Below are 27,941 nucleotides of genomic sequence, written 5' to 3' on the forward strand. Positions count from 1 at the left end.
CATATACACACGATTAGGGGGCACCGTTTAAATATAAAATATGTAGGAAATTCTTACAGAAGGTGGTGAGCGTCTAGCATATTCTACTGTAAAATTGTGGAAGCTAGATCGTTAGGAGCATTTAAAGGGAAAATAGATAATTTTTGAAAGATCATAGAATTGAGAGCTATGGAGAACTGGCACGAAGAGGAGGCGATGCCCGGAGAAGATTAATCACAATCATATTGAATGGTTGGACAGACTTGAGGGTCGAGTGACTTTCTTCTCTTGGAGTATGGGTGGTGGAGAGGAGGTAGGGCAAATGTCAGCCAATAATCTAATCAGGTGGTGGAGCAGACTTGAGAGGCTGAGTGGCCAATTGTGTTTCCATTCTTACTAATTTTACTAGCTATATTTGAGTATTATATCCTGTCATTGGGGGGGAAGAAAATAACGGAAGCAAGATCAGTATAATGAAGTGATTAAATTGTATTAAATGGTTTTATTATAACTTCTGTGCATTGTGCAGAATATTTTAAATGTTTTTATATCAACTTTAGATTTTAAAGCAATTCATTAGATTTATTTTTCTTGATTTTTCACAAGTTCAGCAGCATTTATAGAGTAGTTACAGGAATAATAGTGAATAGTAAACCTATCCTTTACAGATATTTATCTGAATTATGTGGGATTGGATCAGGGGTATTGGGAATAAATCGAGGAAGTCCATCATCATTCCCCACTGTGAGTATCATAACTTTTCTTCCACTCTTGTTTGTTGATGTCTTTTGAAAATGTTTCCTCCTGGCTTGAAGTAATTTTCCATAAGTAATAATTTACCTCCAATACATAACCTACAGTGGACTAAGTACTAGATGGCTATACAAATGTATGATAAATACAGCAAACAACACATACCCTATTTAAGATGTCGAAGGGTGGAGCTGATCAATGATTCACTGTTTCACCTGTGTGTTTATTATGAGTGGATCTGCTCTCCATTATGAAGTGACCTGAGGGTCAATTTCCTCAAGCAGGAGGTATCCAAGGGATACAGTCCAAATACAGGCAATTTGGACAAGTTCTGCTATTAAACCTTAGTTGTGGTCACCCTGCGATAGGAAGGATGACATTAAGTTGGAAAGAGTGCAGAGAAGATTTACGAGGATGTTTTCAGGTGTTGAGGGGCTGAGCTGTAGGGAGAGGTTGGGCAGGCTAGGACATTATTCCTTCGAGGGCAGGAGGCTGAGGAGTGATCTTATAAATGTTTATAAAATCATGAGGGGTGTAGTGGCCTGGCGGAGGCCAGAGAAAAGGCAAGACGCCAGGCAGTGTTTTGTTAGATTGCTTTATTAGGCTGTGAGCTGGTGCCCACAGCGTAGTTCTCCAAGGGATGATCCACGCCTTCCCTTGGTCTGGCTTTTAACTCCTTTCACCTGTCCGTCACGTAACGAGGGGGCTGACCCGAGGAGTGGCCTGATCCGCCACAGGACCCCCCCCAAGAACCGGAGGTACAAAACGGACAGGAGGGCGCACGAGGCGACCAGCCCGGGTGCGCACCATGACCGGCGCAGGGACCGGCGACTGACCGACAGGTGGAGGGGTCGTAGCAGACACTGGAGGGGGTAGCTTGGACGGGGGGCGACCGCGCGGGCGGGGCTGTGCAACCGGCACCGGCCGATCAATGTCCACGTGTGCCGGCTTCAGCCGTGCGATCGAAACAGTCTCTCTGCGACCCCCCATGTCCAGAACGAATGTGGCCGAGCCGTGTTGTAGGACCCGGAAGGGGCCCTCGTATGGCCGCTGGAGAAGTGATCGGTGTGCGTCCCTGCGCAGGAACACGAACTGGCAGTCCTCCAGAGCGGCAGGGACGTGTGGCTGGAATGACCCATGACGTGATGTGGGCACAGGTGCCAGCCTGCCCACCGTCTGCCGAAGACGTTGCAGGGCGTCAGAAGGCTGCTCCACTCGACCGTGCGCTGGTGGGATGAACTCCCCGGGAACCGTCAAGGGGGCCCCGTACACCAACTCGGCGGAGGAGGAGGCCAAGTCCTCCTTGGGTGCGGTGCGGATCCCCAGCAAAACCCACGGTAGGGCGTCCACCCAGTCTGGGCCCGTGAGCCGAGCCTTCAGGGCAGCTTTCAGCTGGCGGTGAAAGCGTTCCACCAACCCGTTCGACTGTGGATGGTACGCCGTAGTGTGGTGTAGGCTGACACCCAAGAGTCTTGCCATGGCCGACCACAGTTCCGAAGTGAACTGTGGCCCCCGGTCGGATGTAATGTCCAGTGGCACCCCGAACCGGGCGATCCAGTGCGCCGCCAAGGTCCGCGCGCAGGTGGCCGTCGAGGTGTCTGCCAGCGGAATGGCCTCCGGCCACCGCGTGAAGCGATCTACCACAGTGAAGAGGTAGGTCATGCCCCGGGACGGCGGCAGCGGCCCCACGATGTCTACATGAATGTGGTCGAAGCGCTGCCGAGGGACACGAAACTCTTGCAGAGGCGCACGCACGTGTCGCTGGATTTTTGAAGTTTGGCACGGGATGCAGGTACGTGCCCAGAGTGCGACCTGCTTACGCAGCCCGTGCCACATGAAACGGGAGGATACAAGGGCCACCGTCGCCCGAATGGAGGGGTGAGACAGCTCGTGGAGCACCTCGAATACCCTGCGACGCCAGACGACAGGGACGATGGGCCGCGGCAGGCCAGTGGAGGTGTCGCACAACAGTGTTGTATCCCCGGGGCCACAGACAATGTCCTCCAGCTGCAGGCCGGACACGGCTGTACGATAGGCGGCCATCTCCTCGTCCCCCAGCTGTGCGGCTGCTAGGGCGGAATAGTCGATCCCCCCGGCCATTTGTAGGACGGCGTGGATCGCGGGTCTAGACAGGGCGTCGGCCACCCTGTTGTTTTTTCCCTCCACGAACCGAATTGAGGTGGTGTATTCGGACACATAAGCCAATTGTCTCCGTTGCCGCGCAGACCACGGATCCGAAACCTTGGCGAACGCAAATGTGAGTGGCTTGTGGTCCGTGAACGCGGTAAAAGGTCTCCCTTCTAGGAAGTACCGAAAGTGGCGTACCGCGAGGTAGAGGGCGAGGAGCTCCCGGTCGAACGCGCTGTAATGCCGTTGGGCCCCGCTGAGGTGCCTGCTAAAGAAGGCGAGTGGCCGCCAACACCCGTCGATGTGCTGCTCTAGCACCGCGCCGACCGCCACCTCCGAAGCGTCCACGGTCAGGGCGGTTGGGGCATCCTCTTTAGGATGGACGAGCATCGTGGCCCTGGCCAGGGCCTCCTTAGCCTGCTCAAAGGCCGCTCCTGCTTCGTCGTCCCACTCGACCTCCTTGCGGCGACCCGCCATGAGGTGAAAGAGTGGGCGCATAGTTCGGGCTACCGACGGCAGGAAGCGGTGATAGAATGAGACCATCCCAGCGAATTCCTGCAGGCCCTTGACAGTGGTCGGTCGGGGGAAACGGCGGACAGCTTCGACCCTGTCCGGAAGAGGTACCACCCCTTGTGGGGTCACCCGATGGCCGAGGAAATCGATGGCCGTCACCCCAAAACGGCACTTGGAAGTGTTGATGGACAAACCGTACTCGCTGAGGCGTTTACACAGCTGGCGGAGGTGGGTGCAGTGCTCCTGCTTCGAGCGGCTGGCCACGAGTACGTCGTCCAAGTAAACAAAGACGAATTCTAGGCCACGGCACACACAGTCCATAAGCCGTTGGAAGGCCTGTGCGGCGTTCTTCAACCCGAACGGCATCCGTAGGAACTCGAATAGGCCGAACGGGGTGATGATGGCAGTCTTGGGGATGTCATCGGGGTGGACCGGGATTTGATTATATCCGCGCACAAGGTCCACCTTGGAGAACACGGATGCTCCGGCCAGGTGGGCATTAAAGTCCTGGATGTGCGGAACCGGGTACCTGTCGGGAACGGTCGCGTCATTTAAGCGCCGATAGTCCCCGCACGGTCGCCAACCCCCGTCCGCCTTGGGGACCAAGTGGAGTGGTGACGCCCACGGGCTATCGGAAGGGCGCACGATGCCCATTGACTCCATCCGATGAAACTCCTCTCGAGCTAGACGGAGCTTGTCTGGAGCGAGACGCCGCGCTCGGGCGTGCACGGGTGGCCCGGTGGTGGGGATGTGATGTTGCACCCCGTGCTTGGGAGTGGAGGAGGAGAAGTGGGTTTCCACAATGTCCGGGAAGTCCGCCAGGATGCGCGCGTACGTCGCATCCACGGACGACAGGTGTCCGACGTCGGGGGAGACCGGCCTCAGCGTGCTGGAGTGCACCAGGCGCTGCCGCCCGACATCCACGAGCATGGAATGCGCCCGCAGGAAGTCGGCGCCCAGCAGCGGCTGGGATACATCGGCAATGATGAACTGCCACGTGAACCAGCTGTCGCCGAAGTTAAGGGCGAGCTGGCAGACCCCGTAAGTGTTGATGGGGCTACCGTTCGCCGCAGTGAGGAGGGGGCCGTGTTTGCCCGTATGGATATCGGCGGTGGAAGGAGGTAGGACGCTCACCTCTGCTCCAGTGTCGACGAGGAACCGACCCCCGGTGCGGCGATCCCGAGCGAACACGCGATGGATCTGGCCGGCCGCCGAAGGGATCACTGACGGCCGGCCCTCGCGTTTCCCGGAAAGGCACAGGGTAGGCGACATTGCTTGGCGTTCGGTCCCCAACGACGGTGATAATAGCACCAGCTTTTGCTGGTGTCCGGTGGTGGTGCAGACTGGGATGCCCACCAGCGACCTCCGGTGGTCTCCAGCGGTATTGGAGGTGGTGCTGCTTGGGCCGACCACCAGCGACCTCTGGTGGCGTCTGGCTGAATTGTCGGCGGGCCGTGCGAGAAGGACGTGCCGGCACCGGGGTTCCCGATGGCGGCCGGATTTCGCCGCGGGGGTCGTCCTGAAACGGGGTCGACGGCGGCCCCAGCTTGCTGTTGGCCTCCCGACGCCGCGGAAAAGACGGCTAGGGCTGCCAGGTCCTCCCGACGGGACATCCAAATTTGGTCAGCGCGCTCGCCCAGCCGCTGCGTGTCGGTGAAGGGGTCTTCTGCGAGCTGAGAACGGAGGTCGACGGGGAGCTGCCGCAGGTAGGCCTGCTTGAATAAAAAACAGGGCGGGTGGTCGCCCATAAGGGCGAGCATGTCCTCCAGAAGGGCCGACGGCCGTCGGTCCCCGAGCCCCCCCTGGCTCATAACGCGAGTTGCCCTCTCGGCATCGCTGAGGCCGAACCTCCTGATAAGGAGTTCTTTCAGGCCCTTATATTTGTCATCCGCGGGGGGTTCATTAAGGTAAGGCTTTACTCGCCTTGCTGTCGCCTGGTCCAGGGCGCCGACGACGTAATAGTACTTCGTCAAGTCGACGGTTACCCCTCGCACAGCAAACTGTGCCTCTGCCTGCTGGAACCAGACCTCAGGCTCTTCGGTCCACAGGGTCGGGAGTTTGAGGGAGACGGCCTCGAGGTCGGCAGGGCCGAGGGCGGCAGGACCGGGTTGCACGAGGGCGGCAGGACCGGGTTGTCCATTGTTCGACATCACTACTTGTGATGTCCGTCGAGGTCACCAATGTAGTGGCCTGGCGGAGGCCAGAGAAAAGGCAAGACGCCAGGCAGTGTTTTGTTAGATTGCTTTATTAGGCTGTGAGCTGGTGCCCACAGCGTAGTTCTCCAAGGGATGATCCACGCCTTCCCTTGGTCTGGCTTTTAACTCCTTTCACCTGTCCGTCACGTAACGAGGGGGCTGACCCGAGGAGTGGCCTGATCCGCCACAGGGGCATAGTTAGGGTGAATGCAGGGTAAGGGAATCATGAGCCAGAGGACATAGGTTTAAAGTGAGAGAGGCAAGGTTTAATAGGAATCTGAGGGGCAACGTTTTCACACAGGGTGGTGAGTATATGGAACGAGCTGTGAAAGGAGGTAGTTGAGGCAGATACTATAACAGCATTTAAAAGACACTTGGACAGATACATGGATGGGGAAGGTTTAGAGAGATATGGGCCAAATGCAGGCAAATGGGACCAGCTTCAATGGGGCATGTTGGACTGCATGGACGAGTTGGGCCGATGAACCTGTTTTTGATGCTGTACATCTATGATTCTAATTTATATTCAGAAATGTTGAAGTGTATTAAGTAATCGTCAAAAGATGTTGTTCATAGGTTACATTAGCAACTTGGCATCAGACCATAATTATTTGCACCAGTTACTTGGTAGTGACTGAAATTGGAAGACTGAATTCTCACAGCAAGTGTATGTACAGAGAAAGCTAGAGACACCATTGTACTTGCTTAATATTAAAAGTACTGCTTTTGGCATGCATACGTGTGTTCGGATTAACATTCATTTTTTTAATCAATGCAGCCGTAATATTACCAAATCATCATTCCCATTTGCAAGATTTTATTGATGTCATGTTGCAAAACTAATGAACGTGAAATAAATGACTGCCTTATAACTATTCATGTAATTATTTTAATAACCACAATTGCTGCTTTAACTCTTTACCTTCTTTTATCAGGGAGTAAAACTATTGTCCTACTTGTACAAGGAAGCTCTGAACAACTGCAGTAATGAGCACTATCCAGTGTTACTCTCTCTGTTGAAAAGCAGCTGTGAACCATATACACGGTAAATAATAATATAACATTTTTTTACCTTAATCTAGTTCTGTAGTTTTTTGTTACTGCTTTTCTTCAAGTAATAAATGTGCTTTTTCTTTAGGTTTGTCTATGACTGGGTTTATAGTGGTATTTGTCGAGATGCTTATGGAGAGTTCATGATACAGGTGAATGATGACTACCTCAATTTCAGAGGTAAGGTGAAAGAAATTAAAATGTCCATTTATGTACCAGAAATAAACTATAATTTGTCTGCAGTGGAAATTTAGCTACTTGTAATTTCCAAGAACAACCAATTTTCATAATACTTGAATACTTACATTCGGATTAGATATTTAAAGTTTATTTGGGAGAAAGGTGCCTTTGTTATTTTAAAATGACTTTTTCACTAAGTGCGAGCCATTGAATTGTGCAGCACAAACACACGATTCAGCTAATTTTGGCTCACTGATGAACCTTTAGAATAGTACAGCTGGGCTCAGCAAGGTTACATGGCTCATTTGACGAATTAATCTCACTCTCTTATTCATTATCTATCATCCTGCAAGTTATCCTGCTTCCAGTCCTATGAAAGCTACAATTGAATTGACTTGCACTGCCCTTTAAGACAACGCAATCCAGATCAAAACATCTCACTATGTATAAGTAATCTTCTTTTGTTACTGAATGCTTGGTAAATCTTATTTAGTGATTTGGCAGAGTCTATTTTCTGATTTGTGAGTCATCCCAGTTGTGTATACAACTTCTTGGTTTGAAGGGGATGGGGAAACAACCGACGAATAGCTATGTAGTTCTCATAAGGTAATAAATAATCGGAGCAGAATTAGGCCATTTGGCCTATCAAGTCTACTCCGCCATTCCATCATGGCTGATCTACCTCTCTCTCCTAACCCCATTCTCCTGCCTTCTCCCCATAACCCCTGACACCCAGTTCTGGGATTACCTTTCTAATTAGTCTTCTATGTTTGAAATGAAGAAAAACAGGCAAAAATAGGTTGCATTTACAATATTTCCCAATCTGAGAATGTCCTTTCTTATTTTTCTTCCATAATGCTTAAATACAAATCATAGAAATGTTGGTTTAATTGTACTAATTCCATTATTTTTCTATAATTGTCTTTATTTTAAATGTTTTGAGTTTGGCAATGGCATGGATATTTCTCATTGCTTACGATGAACAATATGGACCCAAAATACATTTGGTTTTGAAATAGTCTATGGAAAGTTGCCAGGGTGTTTTATTATTTTAAGTATTTGAAGTTCGTCTGGATTTCAAGGAGGAATTCCAGTAACAAAAGAAAACATTGATCATTGTTTCAACATTTGTTAAATAGATAAACACTACTGGACCCATGGATATGTTCTCGCTTCCAAAGAAGTTGAAGAGAGTGTTCCCCTTTTCCTTGCTCATGTGGCTTATGATATCTACATTTGTGGAAAAACTATTAATTTGCTGAAATTGTGCTGTCCAACGGTAAGAACTGCATTTTATAGAATGGGCAAGTTGTCATCTATATTACATAGCGTGTGTTTGCAGTATAGATTTAATATCGCTGTTTTAAAACTCTTGTATTAATTGATGATGCTTATGTGTGTCATTCTGGGTACTTTGCAACGTATTGCATTTCATGCTCAGAGCATGGAAAAAGGTCGTGCAGCCCATTGCATGGAAAACGGTCATGCAATAGGGTGCCAATTATCCAGAATATCAGATTCCAAACAATCTCCTCCCTGGCCTCGCAGAGCAGCCTGGGACAACTCTTATCAGGCCCAAGAGATTTATTCACCTCAGAGTACCCTAAAACATCTAAAACCGACTCTTTATCAATGGTAATTTATTGTAGAATTCTGTAGTCTTTCTCCCAGAATTCTACAATTAAATTACTGGGAAATATTAATTTAAGACATTCATTCAATTACTTATTAATTCATTGGCTAAGGAAATGTAAGGCGAAAAAGAGTGCACTCAAAGATTGAAATTAGATTGAAAGACTTATCATCTGTTAAAGTTCTGAATCTCTATTTTCCTTTCTTTACTACAGCACTGTACTGTTCAGTTTTATTCTTAAATATGGAGGCATCTGAGTTAACAATTTCAGTACAGTTTTGACTGCTTTTCTCCCCACCGCCATATGTACAACCATTCTAATGTTGTGTTCTCACTGAGAAAGCAATTAAAATTTATTGCAATTTGTATGAGCATTAAACTTTTCATAATTTCTTAAACCAAGTCATTGAAAGTAATGGTAGTATCTCAGTATGTGTCCTGCCAAAAACCATGTAATTTGGCATGGATCTCAATTAGCCTTTCTCGTATCATGACTCATAAAGCTTCTGAAGTAATCGTGTGTGACTCTATTATCAACTGTTTACTACTTTCAGGGAAATTATGATTCAATGATATGTAACACACGCTTGTTGTTCAGTTTGGGATTCTTTGATGAATATAATGAAAGCAGTTTGTTTTTATGTACTTGTCTTTTCAAAGCATTACATCTGCTGGTCTGACATTCCTGTCCCCCGCATCTCTGTTACCTTTTCCCTGGAAGAGTTGGAGGAAATAGAAAGAGATTCTATTGTTTATGTCAGTCGAATGGAGAGAATAGCTCGTTACAATTCTATCAGCAGAGAGGCAAAGGTGCGTAGAAATGAAGGTATCCATTAGATTATAAGTTTTAAACCACTGAGAAATAGAATTTTTCACTTTGATTTGAAAATTAACATTTTTTCAGTGCAATGGTGTTAGCGTGTCTTCAATGTAAAGAATATTTTTGATTTCCATTTTGATTTTTTAAATGTAAACACAGTGGTTAAGATATGGGACTAATAACCTGGAGGTTTTTATTATCAATCCAATTCAAATCCTACCCTGGCAACTGTGGAACTTAAATTCAGACCAAATAATTTTCAACCTAGGCATTGAATTTGTACAATCATGAATATTTGAGGACTGCTGCTAACACTGGCTAAACTATCCCATGGTCTAGTCCAGCAGCATTCTGACGTGGTTATCTTCACAGAATCTTACTTAAAACAATGTGGCTGACTTCACTGTCACATTCCCTGGATTTGCCCTATTTTACTAACTGATTTGACCTACCAAAGGGGCACAGGCAGAAGGGAGCAATTGTGCAAATTTTCAACACTGATTCCAAAGGCCTAAGTTCATCATATTAGGTAAACGTAGGCAAGCAGATCCCCTGATTACCACCTTCCTCTGCTGATGACCCAGTTCTCCCTGAAGAGGGAATGCAAGTAACAAGGGCACAGAATATTCGCTTGATGTTAGACTTCATTGGCTAATCATCAAATGTGGCATGACCACTGATCAAACTGGCTGAGTCTTGAAGGATATAGTTGCCAAATGTGGTCTTCCTAAGTAGTAAACTAACCAATATGAAAGATCATTACCTCACCTCGTCCTTGCCAACCTAGTTGTGGCCGATTTATCTGTCCATTATAGCACTGATGGGAGGATTACCACATGGTCTTTCAGGAAACAAAGTCCTGAATCCATATTGGATGTCTGCTTCATTATATTGCAGAGTAGTACCATTATGCAAAATGGAGTGGACTCAGAGTAGAGAATGCAACTCAAAACTGGGAATTTATGAGGTGCTGAGGGTCATTAGCAGCAAAATTGGATTCAACTGTAACCTCGAGGCCCAGCATATTCTTCATGGTAATATTGGAATCATGCCAGGAATCAACTGTTCTAATGAGGTGGATTGCAGGATATGCGACGAGCAACATTAGTGAAGATGCAACGTGACACTTAATGTTTGTTAAACTGAATGGTTTTCGCTGTGAGCTGCAGTTATGCATATCTGCCTAGTCTTCAGGAAATATGACCTACTGCAGGCTCGCTCACTGTGTGCTATAACTGTGTGGGATTGTCTTTATTAATGGTATGTTTGGATTACTTGTAAGATTTGGGAATTAATCATCCAGTGAAACAAGTGCATACATCCTTTTCTCATTTAAATAATTGTATCTTGTACCTGAGTCACTCTTCTACAATATTCTGAATGATTCCTCTAAAATCTTTTTTTAAAAATGCATTTGCAGTTTGTTAGTAATGCAAGTGTTGAAGAGTACATGATTGCTCCATGTAGTTGATTGACCAATAATCTATCTTTCAGAATCTGGAAAAGGTGATTGCTCAACAGGAGTTGATTGTCCAAGCTCAACGAACAGCTACAAGAGCCATGGCTACATTTAGAAGTATGTCTAAATCACTAAGTTATTTGCGATTTGAAGCAGTATTTTATAGAATATTTGATGCTATTTGAAACTAGTTACAGTTTTTAAAGTATAATTTTTTGTCGTAATTGATGCAGGTTATGTGAATTGCAACTCCGTCTCCTGATGGGGTGCACTGTGACTTGCTGAAGGAATGGTGGAAGGAATCTTCCTTGTCTGCTGGAAAATAGTACATGTATCATTCTTGTTCTGAACACAAAACAAAAAGTGTGTGAGGAAGTCTCCAGCCGTACAGGCTAATCAGTGGTGGGAAAGTTCTCAGCAGCTTGAACTGTGAATAACCAAATTTTTTTTTTTTTTAAAGGAAATAGTGTTTGACTAACCTGATTGTATTCTTTGATGAAGGACCAGAAGATCACTTGAGAAAATGCAGTAGCTGTTGACTATATGGATTTTCAAAAAAATGTTTGGCAAAGTACCGTTCAAAATTATGGCTAGCAAAATTGAAGTATATGATATAAGAAGGTTGGATGTAATAAGATACCAAACTTATTTAAAGACAGAAAGTAGACAATCATGGTACATGGTTATTTTGCAGACTAAATGTTGATGTTTGTCAAAGATGAATGCAGGAATTTTTCTTTTAATGTGTATATTACTAATTTGCCAATAGGGTAGAATTTTGAAATTTGCAAATGACATAATGTGATGTGGTAAACATTGAGGATAATAAAAGAGGGCCAGAGGATGTGAGTTGGAGACTCAGACAAATGACAGGTGAAATTGATTGTTATAGCAGCACGGTAGATTGGGAGATCATAGTCTTAGTTTATGAGAGGTCTGATCAATAGTTCTAATAAAAGCATGGCAGAAGCTGTTCTTGAATCTGGTGGTACATGGTTGAGGAAGATACTGCTGTAGAACAATATTGATCAGTTGGTGAGATGAACAGTGGTTGGCAGATAGAATTTAATTGTGAAAAATATGAGGTGATGTATTTCGAGAGGATTAATAGGATTAGGGTAAACACAGTCATTGATACAACCCTAGGAACTACAGACATACAGAATGGCTTTGGATGTTCTTGACCCAGGATTGCTGAAGGCTGCAATACCTTGGTTAAGAGGGCCTAAAGGATACTTGCCTTTGTTCGGGCATGGAATATCAAAGAGAGCTTATGGTTCAACCACATAGAACAAAAGTGCTGCAACACTGTGCAGTCTCTTTGGGGCACAGAGGTGATTCACCAGGATACTGCCTGCGATGAAGAGCTTCAGTTATTAGGAGAAGCTGGATAGATTGGATTTATTTTCTTTAGAGGAGAGAAGGCTAAGGGATAACCTAATTGAGGTTTGCAAACTATTGAGGGGAAGATGATGAGAGACATTTTTCCCTTAGCAGAGGTGCATCTCACCAGAACACAAGAGTAGGACATTTAAAGAGGATTTGAGAAATAATCATTTTCATCCAGAGGATGGTTGAAATCTAGAGAGGGTGATAGAGGCAGGTACTCTCACACCATTTACTTAGAATTAAGATGAGTACCAGAAATGCTTTAGCAAGGTTATGGGATGAGTGTTGGGAAATAGGATAATTGTAGATGCATGCTTGATGGTTGGCATGACAGGTTTGGCTGAAGGGGCTTTTCCCATGCTATATAAATATGACTAGTTCACAACTATTAACGGTTGTGGTAACGGAGTAAAGAAAAAAGTAATAGCACAAAACGCTTGACTCAGCAAGTCAAGCAACGTCTCTGGAGAGAGAAACAAAGTAAATGTTTGGGTTGTTAAATTATGATCAGGATATTTTCTCTTTACGCAGATGCTGCCTGGGCTGTTGAACATTTCCAACGTCTTCTGTTGTCTTTTATTTCAGAATACCTGTGCCTGCAGGGTTTTTTTAAATGATAGTGAACAGATAATTGATTTCACTCTGAAATTGATATGATGGTTTTATTGTCATGCAAAGTCCTAAATTGCACTGCTGAGGTACTAGTATTCTGTTCACCTTGGGTTTTTGATCATTGATCAAATCATTTAAAAATGGCACATTATCTTCTACCTTTCTTATGCTCTAATTTTCAGATAATCAGTTAGCTGATAGGAACGCTTTTGAAGTAAGGAAACGGGAGCGATTTCTGGAGCTAAAGAAACATTTTGAAAAAGACATAGAGGTGGGTCTCTTATGGTTTGAAATGTCTTTTCTAAACAGAAACCTGAGCTAGTTGGTATAATTTCCCTTGTCATTGACATTGTCAACACGTTTTTGTCTTTGAAGAACACATCCCATAAAGATTTCCCTTTTTACTAAATAATGGAGTATTGTTGCCATGAATAGGGATTGATTTGAAGATTAAGTACCATTAAAAACACAATTTCATGTGTGCATTGACTATTGGTCAAATTCCAGATTGAAAAACTGAGCGAGATCCTGCTGTCTATGATGCACCTTGTGTTATTTAAAGGCAACTTGGTGAATGGCTAAATATTCAATTGAATTGGTTAAATATTAGGCATTTACAAATGTTTTTATAAAACTGAGGAGCACATTCTTCTGAACGCATGATTGTACATATATTGAAACTAATTAAATCATTTCATTCTTCTTATACTTAGCGACGAAATGCAATCAAACAACAAGGAACTGAAAAAGATTTAATGGAGGTTCAAACACTTAGAGAGCTTGAAGAAAGGCATAAAGCACAAGAGGAAGAATTGGAGAGAAGGGCAAGGTAGCTAAATGTGTTCAACATAAACAAAGAAAGAAAGGGATTTTTTTTGTTTTGTGTTGCACTGTACAATTCTCAGCGTGCATTTTTTTACTAGAGTGAACCCTTCAGAAAATTTTATTGCACTCTGTAAAAGTACCAATACTTGCTTTTTATTTAATTTATAGTTCTCCACTTATTTTACTGCTTTAGCTTATTTCTACTGCTATCTCTGAAATGTCTGCTGGCCCCCTTAATAATTTCCTTCTGATTAATACCAATTTATTAATTATTCATCACATCCCCTTTTTGCTTGCTCAGACAAGCAGCTTGTGAATGTAATCACTTAGAATATTGTCTATTTTGTAAGCTGAAAGGACAATGTTAAGTTCACTCAGGTGTGCATAACCTTTGCAACAGTTTTAAAGCATTTGTCAAACATGTTAGCTGTACCAGCATTTTCTTGAATACCCCTGACATGGATTATTGGACCAGATAGATGACAATGATTTAACGATGACAGAACTACCAACATTTAGCTATTTAAGTAGCACCTAAAGCCCAGACTATCGCACATGCATTTTTAAACAAGAAGTCCAGACTTGCTAACAGATTGTGTGTCAAATTCAAAATTGCTTGTTGATCCCTGAGCCAGGGTAGATCTGGTATAGCATATAAGACGCCATTGATTTTATTAGGAATTTTAGGATCTTAGATTAGAAGTCAAAAGAGGAAGCAAGTTACTAAATTATTTTGGTTTGATTCTCTTTGTGTATTGTATTAACTGATCTGATTAGATAACATGCACAACAAAGCTTTTCACTGCACATCAGTACATGTGACAATTTTGCTTCAGTCCCATTATTGTCATGCAGTACTAAGAGAAAACATATTTATTCAACTCTTTTTCAGACAGCAATTGATTGAGCATTATAGCAACTTATCAGAGGAAGCAGCAAAGCGAGAGCGGAAAGCCTTGTGGAAAATTCAAAGGCACAAGTTAGAGTCTGCACGCATTGACTTTCTTCTTAATGATCAAAAAAAACTTCAGGTAGTTGGGCAAGTACTTGTTTTATATTTCAACTGGATGACTTGTAAAATGTGTTTATTTTTAAATTCTATTGCTTACTTGACCTTAGATTAACTTTTTTAATATCTCAGGCATTGCTAGAGGAGTTGCCACTGGGAGAGCAAAGAGAAAAATTGGATGTTGTTCCTGGATTGGACCTGCAACATCATGAACCATTGACTAAAGGTTTTGATTCTCAACAGTTGCGCATTGAGGTGCAGTACTACAGCTGCTTTTCATCTGCAAATATTTCTTTTTCTTCTCTTCCTTCCACTCCAAATAAATCTTGATAATTGTTGATATCTGACAAACTATGGGATAAAAACATTTGTCTCATAATTTTAACAGATCGACCAAAAATTTGAAAAGTGACATTAACTACTTTTTATGCTTGACTTTTTCTAAAGTTAGTGATTAAATGAAATATTGGACCCATTTAAATATTGTTACATAATTCTCTGTTTCAGGTAACATCAAATGAAAATAGAATATTCAGTCCAAAAGAGTACTTACTTGCACCAGTGAACAAAGAGGCTTCGATTGCTGTCGTACCAACTGAATTACATCCATTTCATGAGGAGTCCGAACAGTCTATTCAAAGTGATATGGTGGAACCTGGGCTTGAAACTTCACCTGATGATGGGGTGCAGTATTTACCTCAAACCTCTAATCCAAGCCAGAAGGAAGTATGCTTGCTTGATATAACATTTGAGGATTTTCTCCCAGAGCAATTACAACCTGTTGCTGCCATTCAAACAGTTAAACAAACTACGATACTTGATGAGGCTCTGAAAGAAATAGGGTCAGAGCTATTAAACGAGAAAAAAAACATGGCTTTTGACAAAGATGAATATGATTTCAGTATTTCTTCAACAGCATCTGGGGGTGCTCAGGATAAAGCATCAGAAGGCAAATACTTTTCACAAATAGATTATCTGGAGAAAGTACGCTCTGATCCATGTATAGTGTCAGATAGTAAGTCTTCAGGGCCACATGCAAATATTTATGGCCATGTGTCTGATTCAAATCTGAACATAGGTGGGTATACATCCAATGTTGAACTTGCTAGGCCACGGTGGAATATTCATGGACATGCTTCACAATCTAACATAAAGGTTGGTGATTATCTTTCTAACGTTGAACCCTCTAGACCACAATGGAACATTCATGGACATGCATCACAATCCAGCATACAGGTTGGTGAATATGTTTCAGATGTAGAGCAATCTTGGCCAAAAGCAAACATTCATGGACATCCATCACAGACCAATACACAAATTGGTGATGATGTTTCCAGTGTGGAATCATGTAGATCACGATGGAACATCCATGGACATGTGCCACCAGCCAATGCTACACTTGGTAAAAATGGATCCAGTACAGACGCATCTGGGCCACAGTTGAAATTTCCTGGTAAATCATCACCCACTTTGCCTAAAATAGATGCAGAATCTCCTTCACTTGATTGGATATCTTTGGGGCAGTCTTCTCATTCAAATATCAGAATAGGTGAATGGTCACCATATATGGAAGCAAATTTGATCCCAAGACTGAAATCAGCTGCTGGTCATTCATCCGATTCCACCATTCAAGACATAATATACAATAACCAATCACCATCAGAAATAGTGGTGCCAGATGAAAATCTGAATGCTGAAACTGTACGCCCCCCCATTTCGAAAGAAGAAATGAACATCACTGAAGAATCCAAATTGGTTACAGATCTACCAAGTCCAGAACCTGAGCTAAATGGAAATGAAAACAAAAGTCAGGGCGAATCACAAGGTGAGAAATGCTAGGCTTTTGCAGGATTGTTCTTTTTTTTATGAACTGAAGCTTTTTTTTCATAACAAATGCATCAATTGACCTAACATATACACGCCATCTTGATGTAATTAACACGGAAGATAAAACAGTACAGCACAAGAACAGGCCCTTTGGCCCACAATGTCCTTGCTGAACATGATGTCAGACCCTCTCTTATCTACCTGCACTTGATCCAAATCACTCCATTTCTGTATATCCCGATGCCTATCCTAAAGTCTCTTAAATTTAACTATTGTATCTGCCTTAAACATGGCCCCACTCCTTTAAACTTTGTCCCTCTCGCCCAAAAGCTATGCCCTGTAGTATTTGATTTTTACATCCTGGGAATAAAAGGTTCTGACTGTCTACCCTATCTATGCCTCTCAAAATGTTATATATTTCTATCAGTTCTCTCCTCAACCTCTGGCGGTCCACAGAAATTCCAGAGATATTTAGATATTTTCTAACAAATGAATGACATTTTATATAGTTACCAATTTATTGTCTTTTGTAGGTAACTATGAAAAAGACACCATTAATGAACATCCACAAAAAGCAGCATCCACTCCCACTCTTCAAACCACAGGCTTTAAAGATGAGGTATTTTATTTTAAATACAAAATTCATTTAATATTTTGTAATCGACACGGAGAGTCATTCTTGACTGAAATATGCTTGTTTGAAATTTGTGATGTGGTATAATAATGGCATTACTAAATCGTTTGGATTGGGACACACACATGGTGGTGGAGAGAGAAAACCTGGAGGAAGGAATTTTACACATCCCTCTTAGGTGGGAATGCCTTCAAGTGGTAATGAGGATTTGCAAGCTTTGAATTGTCTGCAGGGAGAATCTTGCGTCGAGGATTTGCATTAGTGAGGCCAGAAGAGAATAGGAGCTAGAGTTTGGACACATTGCTGAGACTTGATTGATAGCCCGAATGATCACTCTAGCTAATGGTGGGGCAAAAATGAGAGAATGGGAAATAATGGTAAATAAGTATTTCAGTTTCTCTTCATTGTTCAAATATTTCATGAAATTTCACGCTGAAATGAGAAACGTTCAGTCACAGCACAGCAGTGGTTGAAGAAAGCCTATTAATATCATCTAGGACCGTCGAAGGACCGTGACCAGGAAATAAATTATTATTTGGAAAATATAGATATAGTGTGGATATAGTTTGTGTGCTATAATTTACATTTAAAAAAATACAAAACGTAAGAAGTGCTGACGGGCTAGAATACCTGACTAGGTAGTGGTGAAGTTTTTTCCTTTTAATAGTTTGATAAGCTGAATGTTTTATTGAGCAACTTCTGGGAGAAGTTATGAAGTGAGACTCGGTTTGTGCCCCAGGTGGGTTTATACATCATTCCGACACTTCAAAGACACTTACTAAAAGGCAACTGTAGGAATTGAATTTCCTCTTAACAAAAATATATCCCAGACCTCTAGATTACTTACCTAGAAACAATTTTATCTTTGTTTTGTTCATGATTACAATAAGTGATTTAATTGTTTACGGTGTGTTATTATGTTTTAATTTTCCATTTTCCAAACAAGTTATCAGCATGTACTTAAGATCTTTCTAACCCAAATCATTTCCAGATCTGTAAATGATAGATTATGTTTAAATTTTCTTATTGAATTTTAATTTTTTTTAAATTTTGCATTTATTCCTGGGCATCTTACGTAGTAATGACTCTGACAAGTAGTTTATGTTTACCTGTTCGATAGAAGAAAGATCCTTTTGAACCACAAAAGGATTGTTTTCAAGATAGAAATGCACATGGCGATCAATCAGAAGATCTAATGCATGCAGCTACTGACCTTTTGAGTGCGCAAGTGGGCCCTACGCAAGAAGATGCTGTTGAACTTTCTTTATGGGACAAGGAACAGGCCTACCTCAAAAGCCTGGCAGACCAATACTGCATTGAACACTACCAGGACAACTATGAACTGATGTGTAAGCATGCAATATTTATTGGAATTTAGCAATGGTAACAATTTAATTCTTAGCATTAGAATCATGATTTTTTTTTAAATTACAAAATTGTAACATTTACTGATGAAGAATATTGATGGCATTTTTCTTTTATATCTGCTCTTGTAATATCTCTGCTCTGGTCCTCCAGTTGAAACAAAGTTTTAGTGCCATTACTAGCTCAAAACGTGCATCAATGTGATATTATTTATCACAAATGTTAAACTAAGTGTTTTAATCATTACCTATACACTCAAATCATTACCTATATACACAAATGGTCACTAGTCAGGACATGAGAAATAATATCTCTGGTGTTAATGCCTTTGAGAATTTGATGCAGCTAGAGGAAAAATACAGTAGGAAATCAGAAAATAGGTCAGTAACTTTGTACCAGTGACTAATCACAGAAATGGTATAAAATTAATGTATAAGTAACATGAGCATGTCATATTTATAAGTCATAGGAGCAGAATTAGGCCAAACAGCCCATTGAGTCTACTTTACCATTCAATCATGGCTGATTTATTTTTCCCTCGTAACTCCATTCCCCAACCTTCCCCCCCAGAACCCTTACTAAACAAGAACCTGTCAATCTCCACTTTAAAAATACCCAAAGACTTGGCTTCCACACCCATCTGTGACAATGAATTCCACAGAGTCACCACTCTCCAACTAAAGAAATTCCTCCAACTCCTTTCTAAAGGTACGTCCATTTATTATGAGGCTGGGCCCTCTGGTCCTAGACTCTCCCACTAGTGGAATCATCCTCTCCACATCCACTTTATACAGGTCTTTCATTATCTGATCAGTTTCAATGAGAAGCTGTCAAACGCTAATCTGACGCTAACCTAATCATCCCTGGAATTCAAAAGCTCTGTTTTTAATTTGCATTATGTTTCTGAATCACCTCCTTTTCTCCTTGAATATTCTGATATCTCATATCCTGCTCGGGTGATGTAAATGTTTGCGTGCAAATCTATTGAATTCCTACCAGCAGTGTGACGCTGCTCTCAAGGGGACAGTTGGATGGAAATAACTTTAGAAAACTTGTCATTAGTTTTCTAACTTATTCTCTCATTGAGTGTTTTTATTTTGGAGAAAATGTATAATTGGTGAATTAGTCTTTTTATCTTGACCGTCTTAATATTCTGTACTTTATTTACTGCTCCAGCTGAGCCTCCCATCTCGCATCTGCTTCAGAATATAGTAACTGAGCCCTGTTTACCACCCTTGGATCCTTCTGTTCGAAGAGCAACAGATGCAACAGCAGTACAAGCAAGCAGTCTGGTCTCACTTCCAGTACTGATGAAACACTCCATAACGGCACCTCTTATAGCTCAGTAAGTATTTATTGAAACTGCCATTGCTGTTTAGTACAGGTTAAATCCTGGCTGAAAAAACAATTTTTGTGTTTCTGACATGGACACTTTTCACTGACCCATTCTACATAAATCTGGCCATTTTATTTACACAGAGTTAGAGGTAAGTAAAATAAGTAGAGGAGAAACAGAGAATCACACTACAGATAAAAAATATAGTTTCTTAATGCACCTGACAAAGTTTGAAATTTTTCCGAGTAGGATTACTGTCTATGTGGATTTTTATTTTTAACAAATAAGGTTCCGTCCGCATCAAAATAACCAAAGAATACTGAAATACTAAGAATTTTTTAACAAAATTTGGGATATTGCATTTAAGTACCTCTCTCTCTTTTCAGTGCTTCTCTGGTAAATAAAGCCATAATTGATTATTTATTTGTGGAACTGGACATTGAACAGAACTTTGAAGCGTTAAGACATTTCCTTTTGATGGAGGATGGAGAGTTTGCTCAATCACTTAGTGACCTGCTTTTTGAAAAGGTAAATTTGATTACCTAGGCTACACTTCACGCATCCATCAGAATTGCTCCTGTGTGAAATGCAGAAAACATTTTACAAAACACATTAGGCTGAAATTTTTTAATTGAGAGTATTGATGTTTATATTTATTTGAAGCTCAATTTTTTAAACTGTTAAATCACTTATTATGGAGTACTTAGTTCTCTACAGGATTTTAAAATGATTAAATCTTAATTAAAACGGCAAGATTTTTCTGCGTGTCAAAAAAGTGACTACTATTCTCTATACAACCACACAAGTCGATGTGGGATCTGCGATGTTCGTAAAGAAGTAAGACTTAATGACCCCTTGAGGAAATAGCTAATGCCACTAAACTCATTTTTCTTAGTACACACATAAATGTAAAGTAAAACACCCAAGTCCATAAACATGCAAGGATAATTCATAAACTAAGTTTCCAGCATGGTGCAAAGTTGCATGTTTTTATTCTTTCACTGGAACTGTAAGGCAACATAAACAGGTGTTTCTTCAACTCGATGCAGCCCAAATCACTGAACATTCTTCATTCACTTGCTTGACGTTTTTTCATTTCTACAATAGTTTCCTATACTTCCGTGTCTGAGATTAGCGATTAGTCGGTTTCTGGAAGAACTAGATTTAAACGTATCCCAGCACTGACTGGTACAGTAAACCCTCATTTTAACAGACCTCTCTATAACCAATTTTGGTTATAACAGACAGACCTGAGCTTCCGCTGCCCTCACAGTCCGGTTTTCATGGGTTATTGTGGCTCAAGTTGTAGCTGCTGAGGGCTGCACTTTCTTCAGGCCGCTGCCAATGACAAGAATTGCTTGGTCACAAAGTCGGGCTCCCTTGCCTATCACCAGCTACCACTTCTTTCTGTTGTCCGTCACTTTGTCTGCTCCCCTTGCCCCTCTCCACTGCCACGCCATCCTCCTTCTCCCATCACTTTGTGCACTCCGCCATTGCCTCCTCCCTTTTGCCCAGAATCGCCAAGGTGAAGTGCGTCGGGGGAGAAGCAGGAGGAGGCAGTGGTGGGGGAGGGGGAGAGGACGTCAAGGTGCACAGCAAGCCTTCTTCACCAGCTGCCCACCGTCCAGTTGATGTGGCTGTTGTTGCAGTCACATTGTAGCCCCCGAAACAATGTGCTCAGTCACCCTGTGTCTCCCTCCCCTGCCGCTTCCCCTTCTCCACTGGAGTCCCTGACATCCCCCACCTTGGAATCTGTTGGCGACTGCAGGGGACAAGGAGAGGGGGGGGGGGGGGGAGGGGAGGTGGGAGTGACAGAGTAGACAAAGCGACGGGAGGAGGCAGCAGTGGTGGAGTGGGGAGCAAACAAAGCGATGGATGACAGGAAGAAGTGCAGCTGGTAAGAGGGGAGGGAGCCCCACGGTGATCGAGCACGCCCTGTTTGTTGGCTGCAGAAAACTTTGCTGGCCAGGGGCTACAACATGAGCCGTAACAACAGCCGTGTCAGCTGGACTGTGCGGCAGCGGATGAAGAAGGGCTCACTGGTACAGACCAGCAGTATCAGCGCCTAGTTTTAACGTGAAGCAGCACAATGTACTGGAGTAACTCGGCAGACTGAATCAGTGGGAAGAAGGGTCCCAACCCGAAAGCTCACCTATCCATTTTCTCCAGAGATGCACCCCGACCTCCAGCACCTTGTGTCCTTTTGTGTATTAACCAGCATCTGTAATTCGTTGTTTCTTATGACATACAATGATAATCCCTTGCTCATTTATAGCGAACAATCGGCAATAATGGACACCACTTCCCCCTCTCCCATTGTCTGTTTTAACGAGGATTTACTGTATCTAATCCACTATTACAGAATTGCTCAGTGAAATAAAAATATATTTTCACTTTATGTTTGCCAGCTGGATTCAATTGTACATGTGTGAAAAGTGAACATTTTAAACAAATTAGTTAACTAAAGTTTGAAAGCATTCACTGGAGTACTGATTCCTGATCTTATTTTACTTAATAAATGTAACTTTATTCTTGTGCACTGAAAAATCCCATTGTAATGTGTATTGAATTGATGCTTCTTCTTTTAATAGCTTGGATCCGGACAGACACCAGGAGAACTTTTGAATCCTTTAGTTCTCAATTCAATTTTGAACAAAGCTTTGCAGTATAGCCTTCATGGAGACTCTAAGATGGCTTCTAATTTGACTTTTGCCCTCAAATATCTGCCAGAAATATTCAAACCCAATGCACCTGATGCCTTGAACTGCTTGGAACTAAGATACAAGGTCACAACTCTTTCTTGCGAAATAAATATCTTTTGTATTTTTTTGTATTTTCTTTTCGGAAAGTTATTTAAATGATTTAGTACATTTTCATTGAGACAATTTGACTGTCAATAAACTGGCTAGATTGCTAACAAATACAGAGTGAAATGATGGAAAATAATTTACTTTAGTGAAACTATAGAGAAAGAACAAATGATATGGAACAATGCCACAAATTTCAAAATGAATGGGAATTCTTGGGGGAAGGAGAGTACCGACTCAGCAGGTACAGCTCAATATCAATGTAACTGGAAATCAAAATAGAGACTAAATGTTAATGTTAAGAAAATAGTCATACACAAAACTGACTGGTTGTAGAGTTATACAACACAAACAGAATGGTTCTTGGCACTAAGATTGGAAGACATTTTGTCAGTTTGGAGTTTTTTGGGGACACTGGATTGGAATATGTCAGTCAAAATGTATGCAAATGCATATGAAGTGCATTTTAAAGTCACATGATTAAATCAAATAATGGATATATAAATCAAATAATGAATAATGATTTCAATAGATAACTAGAATTAATACTAGTTACATTGGGAAGATGGGGATTGAGATCAAAGAATGGACGTTAAGTAAATTCATGGTTTTTATCATGTTAAAAAGAAAATTATATTTTGGTGATAGTAGAAAATACTGGATATTGAAAGCAACTATATTGTTATCATTGTAGTTATACACTTTTTGATTTTAATTTTTGTACTGTCCAAAAATGTTATGACATGGTTCTCTCTAGTCACTCATTAACTGATTTTTTTTCTGAATAGAGCTTAATTGGTTCCCAAATGTTGTAAACACATTAAATGCCTGTATAAATGTTTTATTTAAATAGTAAAAGAGAACTACAGTTATGAAAGTTGCACCACAACACTATCATGAATGCAGTATTGTATAATTTCACATGCATTTTACTGCTTTTCTAATTTTTTTGTAGGTGAATTGGCCTCTGAACATTGTAATCACCGAAAACTGCATGAACAAGTACAACAAGATCTTTTCTTTCCTGCTGCAGCTAAAGCATATGGTCTGGACATTAAAGGACGTCTGGTTTCATTTAAAACGTGCTGGTGAGAAAAATATTAGCTCTGGTTTCTTGAACATGGGTTAAGGATCATTGAAATGCTACAGGAAATAGTATTTATAATTGCATTATGACTCGCATTTATTTGGTTGCAATGAAAGAAAAAGGTTAGATTTTAAGCAGAAGAGTAATTACATATTTAATAATGTGTATGCAGTAGTAGATTCATGTAAACAGCAAAGATTTTATGGATAATCTGACTGTTGTCAATGTTAGCACATGGTGAAAGATGATAAAATGATTGTAGTGCAACTTAAGTGCCTTCATCTAAGGAGCTACATTTGAAGTAGAACCTGTTTTTTTCAGTTGTAGGACCATTTTTTTTAAAGATTTAGAATCATTGAGGAAGGTCAGAGATGCCCAAGAGGTTCATAGATAGTAGTAGATGCCTACAGTACAAATGGGACTTCAGCCCAATGTGCCAAAACCAACCATCAATTTACACTAATCCCATTTTTCATCTCTCATTACCATCAACTAGCACCCCTCTCTGATTCTCTTGTCATCGACTTGCACCAGGGGCATTAACCTACTGGCTATCATATCTATGTGAGAGGAAACTGGGAGCACCCTGAGAAAACCCTAGGAGATGTACAAAGCCCACACAAATTGCTTTGTGTCATTGATGGCTGTTTCTCTCTTTATTTAGATGCTGAGTGCTTCTAGCATTTTTGTTTGTGTTGAGAAGAGGGATTATCTACTCTGAAACTTCATTCTCGGATAGGGAGAAGGGAAACTTGATGTTAATTATTTACAAATATGGAAAGTATGGATTTAGCACAGCTGTCTGGCTACAAAATTCATTGATTTGGTGAAAATGGTTTAAAGTTCTGAGAGATAAAAGGAAATTTGGGAAATTTAGTCATTTTTCGGCAGACCAAAAAAATGTAGATTTGTTCCCATTGGAAAGTAGCAGAGTGTCTCTTGTCAGCTAGGAAACCTTCTACACAAAGCATAACTTTAAGTTCAGGGAACGTAGTATTAATGGAGTGCTTAAGTTGTGAAGAGGGAATACAAATTTCATTTACTGTTATTACCACCCACAATTGCAGGTCCCATTCGTTTTGTGTCATAATTCCTTTCAATTTTGCAGATTGAAATTTTTAACTTGTTTTTATTTTAGCTTTAGTTAACCGTTCTTCAAATTCAGTCCAGTTGCACCAGCTTCAACTCTATCGACATGAAATGCAGCATTTTGTCAAAGTCATTCAAGGTTACATTGCTAATCAAATTTTGCACGTTACTTGGTGTGAATTTGGACACAAGTTGTCATCAGTTGGAAATCTGGATGAACTCCACAGAACACATGCAGAGTACCTCAACAAAGGCATTTTCAGGCAAGAATTTCTTGTACTTTTGTTGGCAGTATTTTGAGAGAGTTGCTTAACATATTTTTTGTAACTAAATTTATTAGGTTGCATGTTTCCTTTGATAAATCAAGAAATGTTGGGGGAGAAGCTTAACTAATGAGACCTTTCAAAGCAGGAGCCTTTCTGGCTGTCAGCTAATCATTGTGTTAGATGTGAGATAAACTGTGACCTTTTGTTTAATTATGATGATCTGACTATTGAACACAGTGAAATGAGAAATATAACATTAATCTGGAGAATAATCCAAATTATTTGCATTGTTCTAAACAGGTAGGAATCTATTTTGACAATGTGATTCTGAGGTAACTGCAATTAAAAAATCACATGGGAAAATGAAATAAGGTCATTCAAGTTGAACTTAATGTGGCCATTAGATACACGTCTAATTTCTGTGATTAAAAGGGGGGAGGGAGGGGGAGATTGAATAGAAATATAAATAGTGCATATCCAGTTGTCTGGTTGACAAAAAAAGCACTTTGTAGTTTTTAATCTCTATCGGATTAAATACTTCAATTTTGGACTTTAACAACACCAATTGAATTGTCACGAAAGCAGCATCCAAAGTAGAAAACAGAATGATGTAGATTGTATTGTTCTTGTAAATGGTAATATTGTGTATTTAGACCCAAATCTTTGTCTATTTTCAATTACAGAGGGTTATTGACTGAGAAAGCTGCTCCAGTGATGAATATCATTCACAATATTTTTAGCCTGATTCTGAAATTCCGCAGTCAATTGATCTCTCAAGCCTGGCAACATGATGCTGGTGATCAAGTGGCAATACATCCTAACTTTGTTATGATGCAGCAGTCCTACAAAACATTCAAACATTATTCACACTTCCTATTTAAAGGTAACATATTTTCAAATACTGTCAATCCGTTACAATTAATTTGGAGGTAAAGTATATTGAACATCTTACTAATTCTGTAACTGAATGTAAACATTTCAAAATAATGGTGAAAATGGATATCACAGGCAATGAAGTCCACAATCTCTCACCAATTTTGGTGATAGCAGTTCCCCGGCCTCTTGCAGCCCCGCGGCCCTCACAGTCCAGTTTTCATGGATGTTGTCATAGCTCACGTTGAAGCCCCTGGGGACAGCACTTTCTTCAGCACTTGGTCACTGTGGGGCTCCCTCCCCTATCACCAGCTGCCGCTTCTTTCTGTTGTCCGTCACTTTGTCCACTCCCATCTCTACTACCACGGCATCCTCCTTCTCCCATCTCTTTGTCCATTCTACCACTGCCTCCTCCTCGCCCGGAATCGCCAACAACTGCCAAGGTGGAATGCATTGGGAGGAGGAGGCAGTGCTGGAGGGGAGAGGGGGAAAGAAGTCGTCAAGATGCACCAACGAGCCCTTCTTCACCAGATGCCCACCATCCAGTTGACGAGGCTGTTGCTGCAGTTCACATTGTCGCCCCTGACAGGACGCGCTCGGTCACCGTGTGTCTCCCACCCCTGCCGCTTCTTCCCGTCACTTTGTCTGCTTCGCTACTGCCGCCTTCTCCTTCTCCACCGGAGTCCCCAACATTTTCCCCCCTTGGAACATGTCGGCGACTGCGGGGAACGAGGAGACGGGGGTGGCGGTGGAGGAGGGAACGGCAGAGTGGACAAAGCGATGGGAAAAAGCAGCAACAGCGGTGGAGTGGGGAGCAGATAAAGTGATGGCCAACAGGAAGAAGTGACAGCTGGTAAGAAAAATAGATATCACCCGCAATTAAGTCCACTATCTGATTTTTGTATTAGATCAATGAGTGAACATAGGAGTGAACAAACCTAAAACCAGTAGCATTACCACAACAGTAGACAGTTTTGACTTTTTTACAGTTACAGCCAATGGTTTATTTTATAAAACAAAATTATTAAATACCCAGGAATCAGCTTAGGACAATTAGTGGTTTTGATGCAATGGAAACAATAAAGCAGTGCTTTAAAATATGTACATTCACTGAAGATTTGAATGGGATGTGGGCATTATTACCCATTCCTAATTGTCCTGAAGGTGTTAGCCACCTTCTGCATGGCTTCTGGTGACAGCTCATGGGAATAGTTTGAGGATTTTGATCCAGTGTCTTTGAAGGAATGCTGATATTATGACATGGAGGCAAACCAGCAGATAGTTGTGTTCCCCTGTGCCACGTTGTTCTTAGTGGGAGAGATCACAGGTTTGGACATCATGTAATTTCCAAAAGGTAGGATGCAAGACAGTAATTTTATTAAATACTTTTGCTTATGTTGATGTAACTACATTGTGATAAGACAGAATTAAAAGCCTTTCAAAAATATTCTATTTTACATTATACCAGAGGCAAACTTAACTTGAGTAAATTTCAGTGTAAAACTTTTTTTGAATTACTACATGTCACATTTTCATTCTGATTTAGGTTATTCATATTCAGCTCATTGAGTCCATGTTGGCCCCCAGCGCAACCTCATTCTTGTCAACATTATACCCTGCTTTTTCACTGTGATCTGTTTTCTCATAGATATCAACTCCACCTTTAGTCTCTTGTATAAATATTATATGGTTATATAGCTAGACTAGGGTAATTAACCTAGCAACCAGCTCATCGTAGGGATGTGGTAGAAAACGTCAGCAACCAAGGGAAGCCCAGGGTCTCCAAAGTTGTGAGATGGTAACCATAATTGCTGGACCACAGTGCTGCCCTTATTTTTCTGGGATGATCATCTAGCCATGGCAAAATTCCTAAGAATGTGCAGAATTCCTTCACTCTCAAAGCTGCCGGTGTTTCTATTAGATTCTGCTTATTCAAGGACACCCAGCTACAAAATGAACAGTCTGCATTGGTGCTCTATGAAAGGAAATTCAAAACATTCTGCCCAATTTTTTAATTCTTCAAGGATCTTTCGGACACAATTCCATGTGTGTTGTCGATCAATTAGTACTTTTTTTCCCCACTCACTAAAATGAACAGTTGGAAGAATCACAG

General features: G+C 41.7%; 1 protein-coding gene across 2 annotated transcripts in view; it reads left to right on the plus strand.

Moving 5' to 3' along the window:
* Positions 1–27,941, plus strand: part of tubgcp6 (tubulin gamma complex component 6) — a 38,345-nt gene that overhangs the window by 9,631 nt on the left and 773 nt on the right. Inside the window, exons 7-25 of one of the 2 annotated variants that reach the window (XM_078419770.1) lie at positions 648–723; positions 6,503–6,612; positions 6,706–6,797; positions 7,937–8,076; positions 9,091–9,240; positions 10,745–10,826; positions 12,893–12,981; positions 13,424–13,539; positions 14,428–14,566; positions 14,677–14,799; positions 15,052–16,369; positions 16,905–16,990; positions 18,126–18,354; positions 19,547–19,715; positions 20,093–20,234; positions 22,298–22,492; positions 23,469–23,601; positions 24,739–24,952; positions 25,639–25,838. In XM_078419770.1, the coding sequence (XP_078275896.1) occupies positions 648–723; positions 6,503–6,612; positions 6,706–6,797; positions 7,937–8,076; positions 9,091–9,240; positions 10,745–10,826; positions 12,893–12,981; positions 13,424–13,539; positions 14,428–14,566; positions 14,677–14,799; positions 15,052–16,369; positions 16,905–16,990; positions 18,126–18,354; positions 19,547–19,715; positions 20,093–20,234; positions 22,298–22,492; positions 23,469–23,601; positions 24,739–24,952; positions 25,639–25,838 (3,803 nt within the window). The remainder of the gene's footprint in view (positions 1–647; positions 724–6,502; positions 6,613–6,705; positions 6,798–7,936; positions 8,077–9,090; positions 9,241–10,744; positions 10,827–12,892; positions 12,982–13,423; positions 13,540–14,427; positions 14,567–14,676; positions 14,800–15,051; positions 16,370–16,904; positions 16,991–18,125; positions 18,355–19,546; positions 19,716–20,092; positions 20,235–22,297; positions 22,493–23,468; positions 23,602–24,738; positions 24,953–25,638; positions 25,839–27,941) is intronic. The other variant, XM_078419771.1, reaches the window with a different exon arrangement.

The sequence above is a fragment of the Rhinoraja longicauda genome, chromosome 23, assembly GCF_053455715.1.
Source record: "Rhinoraja longicauda isolate Sanriku21f chromosome 23, sRhiLon1.1, whole genome shotgun sequence".
NCBI classification, from domain to species: domain Eukaryota; kingdom Metazoa; phylum Chordata; class Chondrichthyes; order Rajiformes; family Arhynchobatidae; genus Rhinoraja; species Rhinoraja longicauda.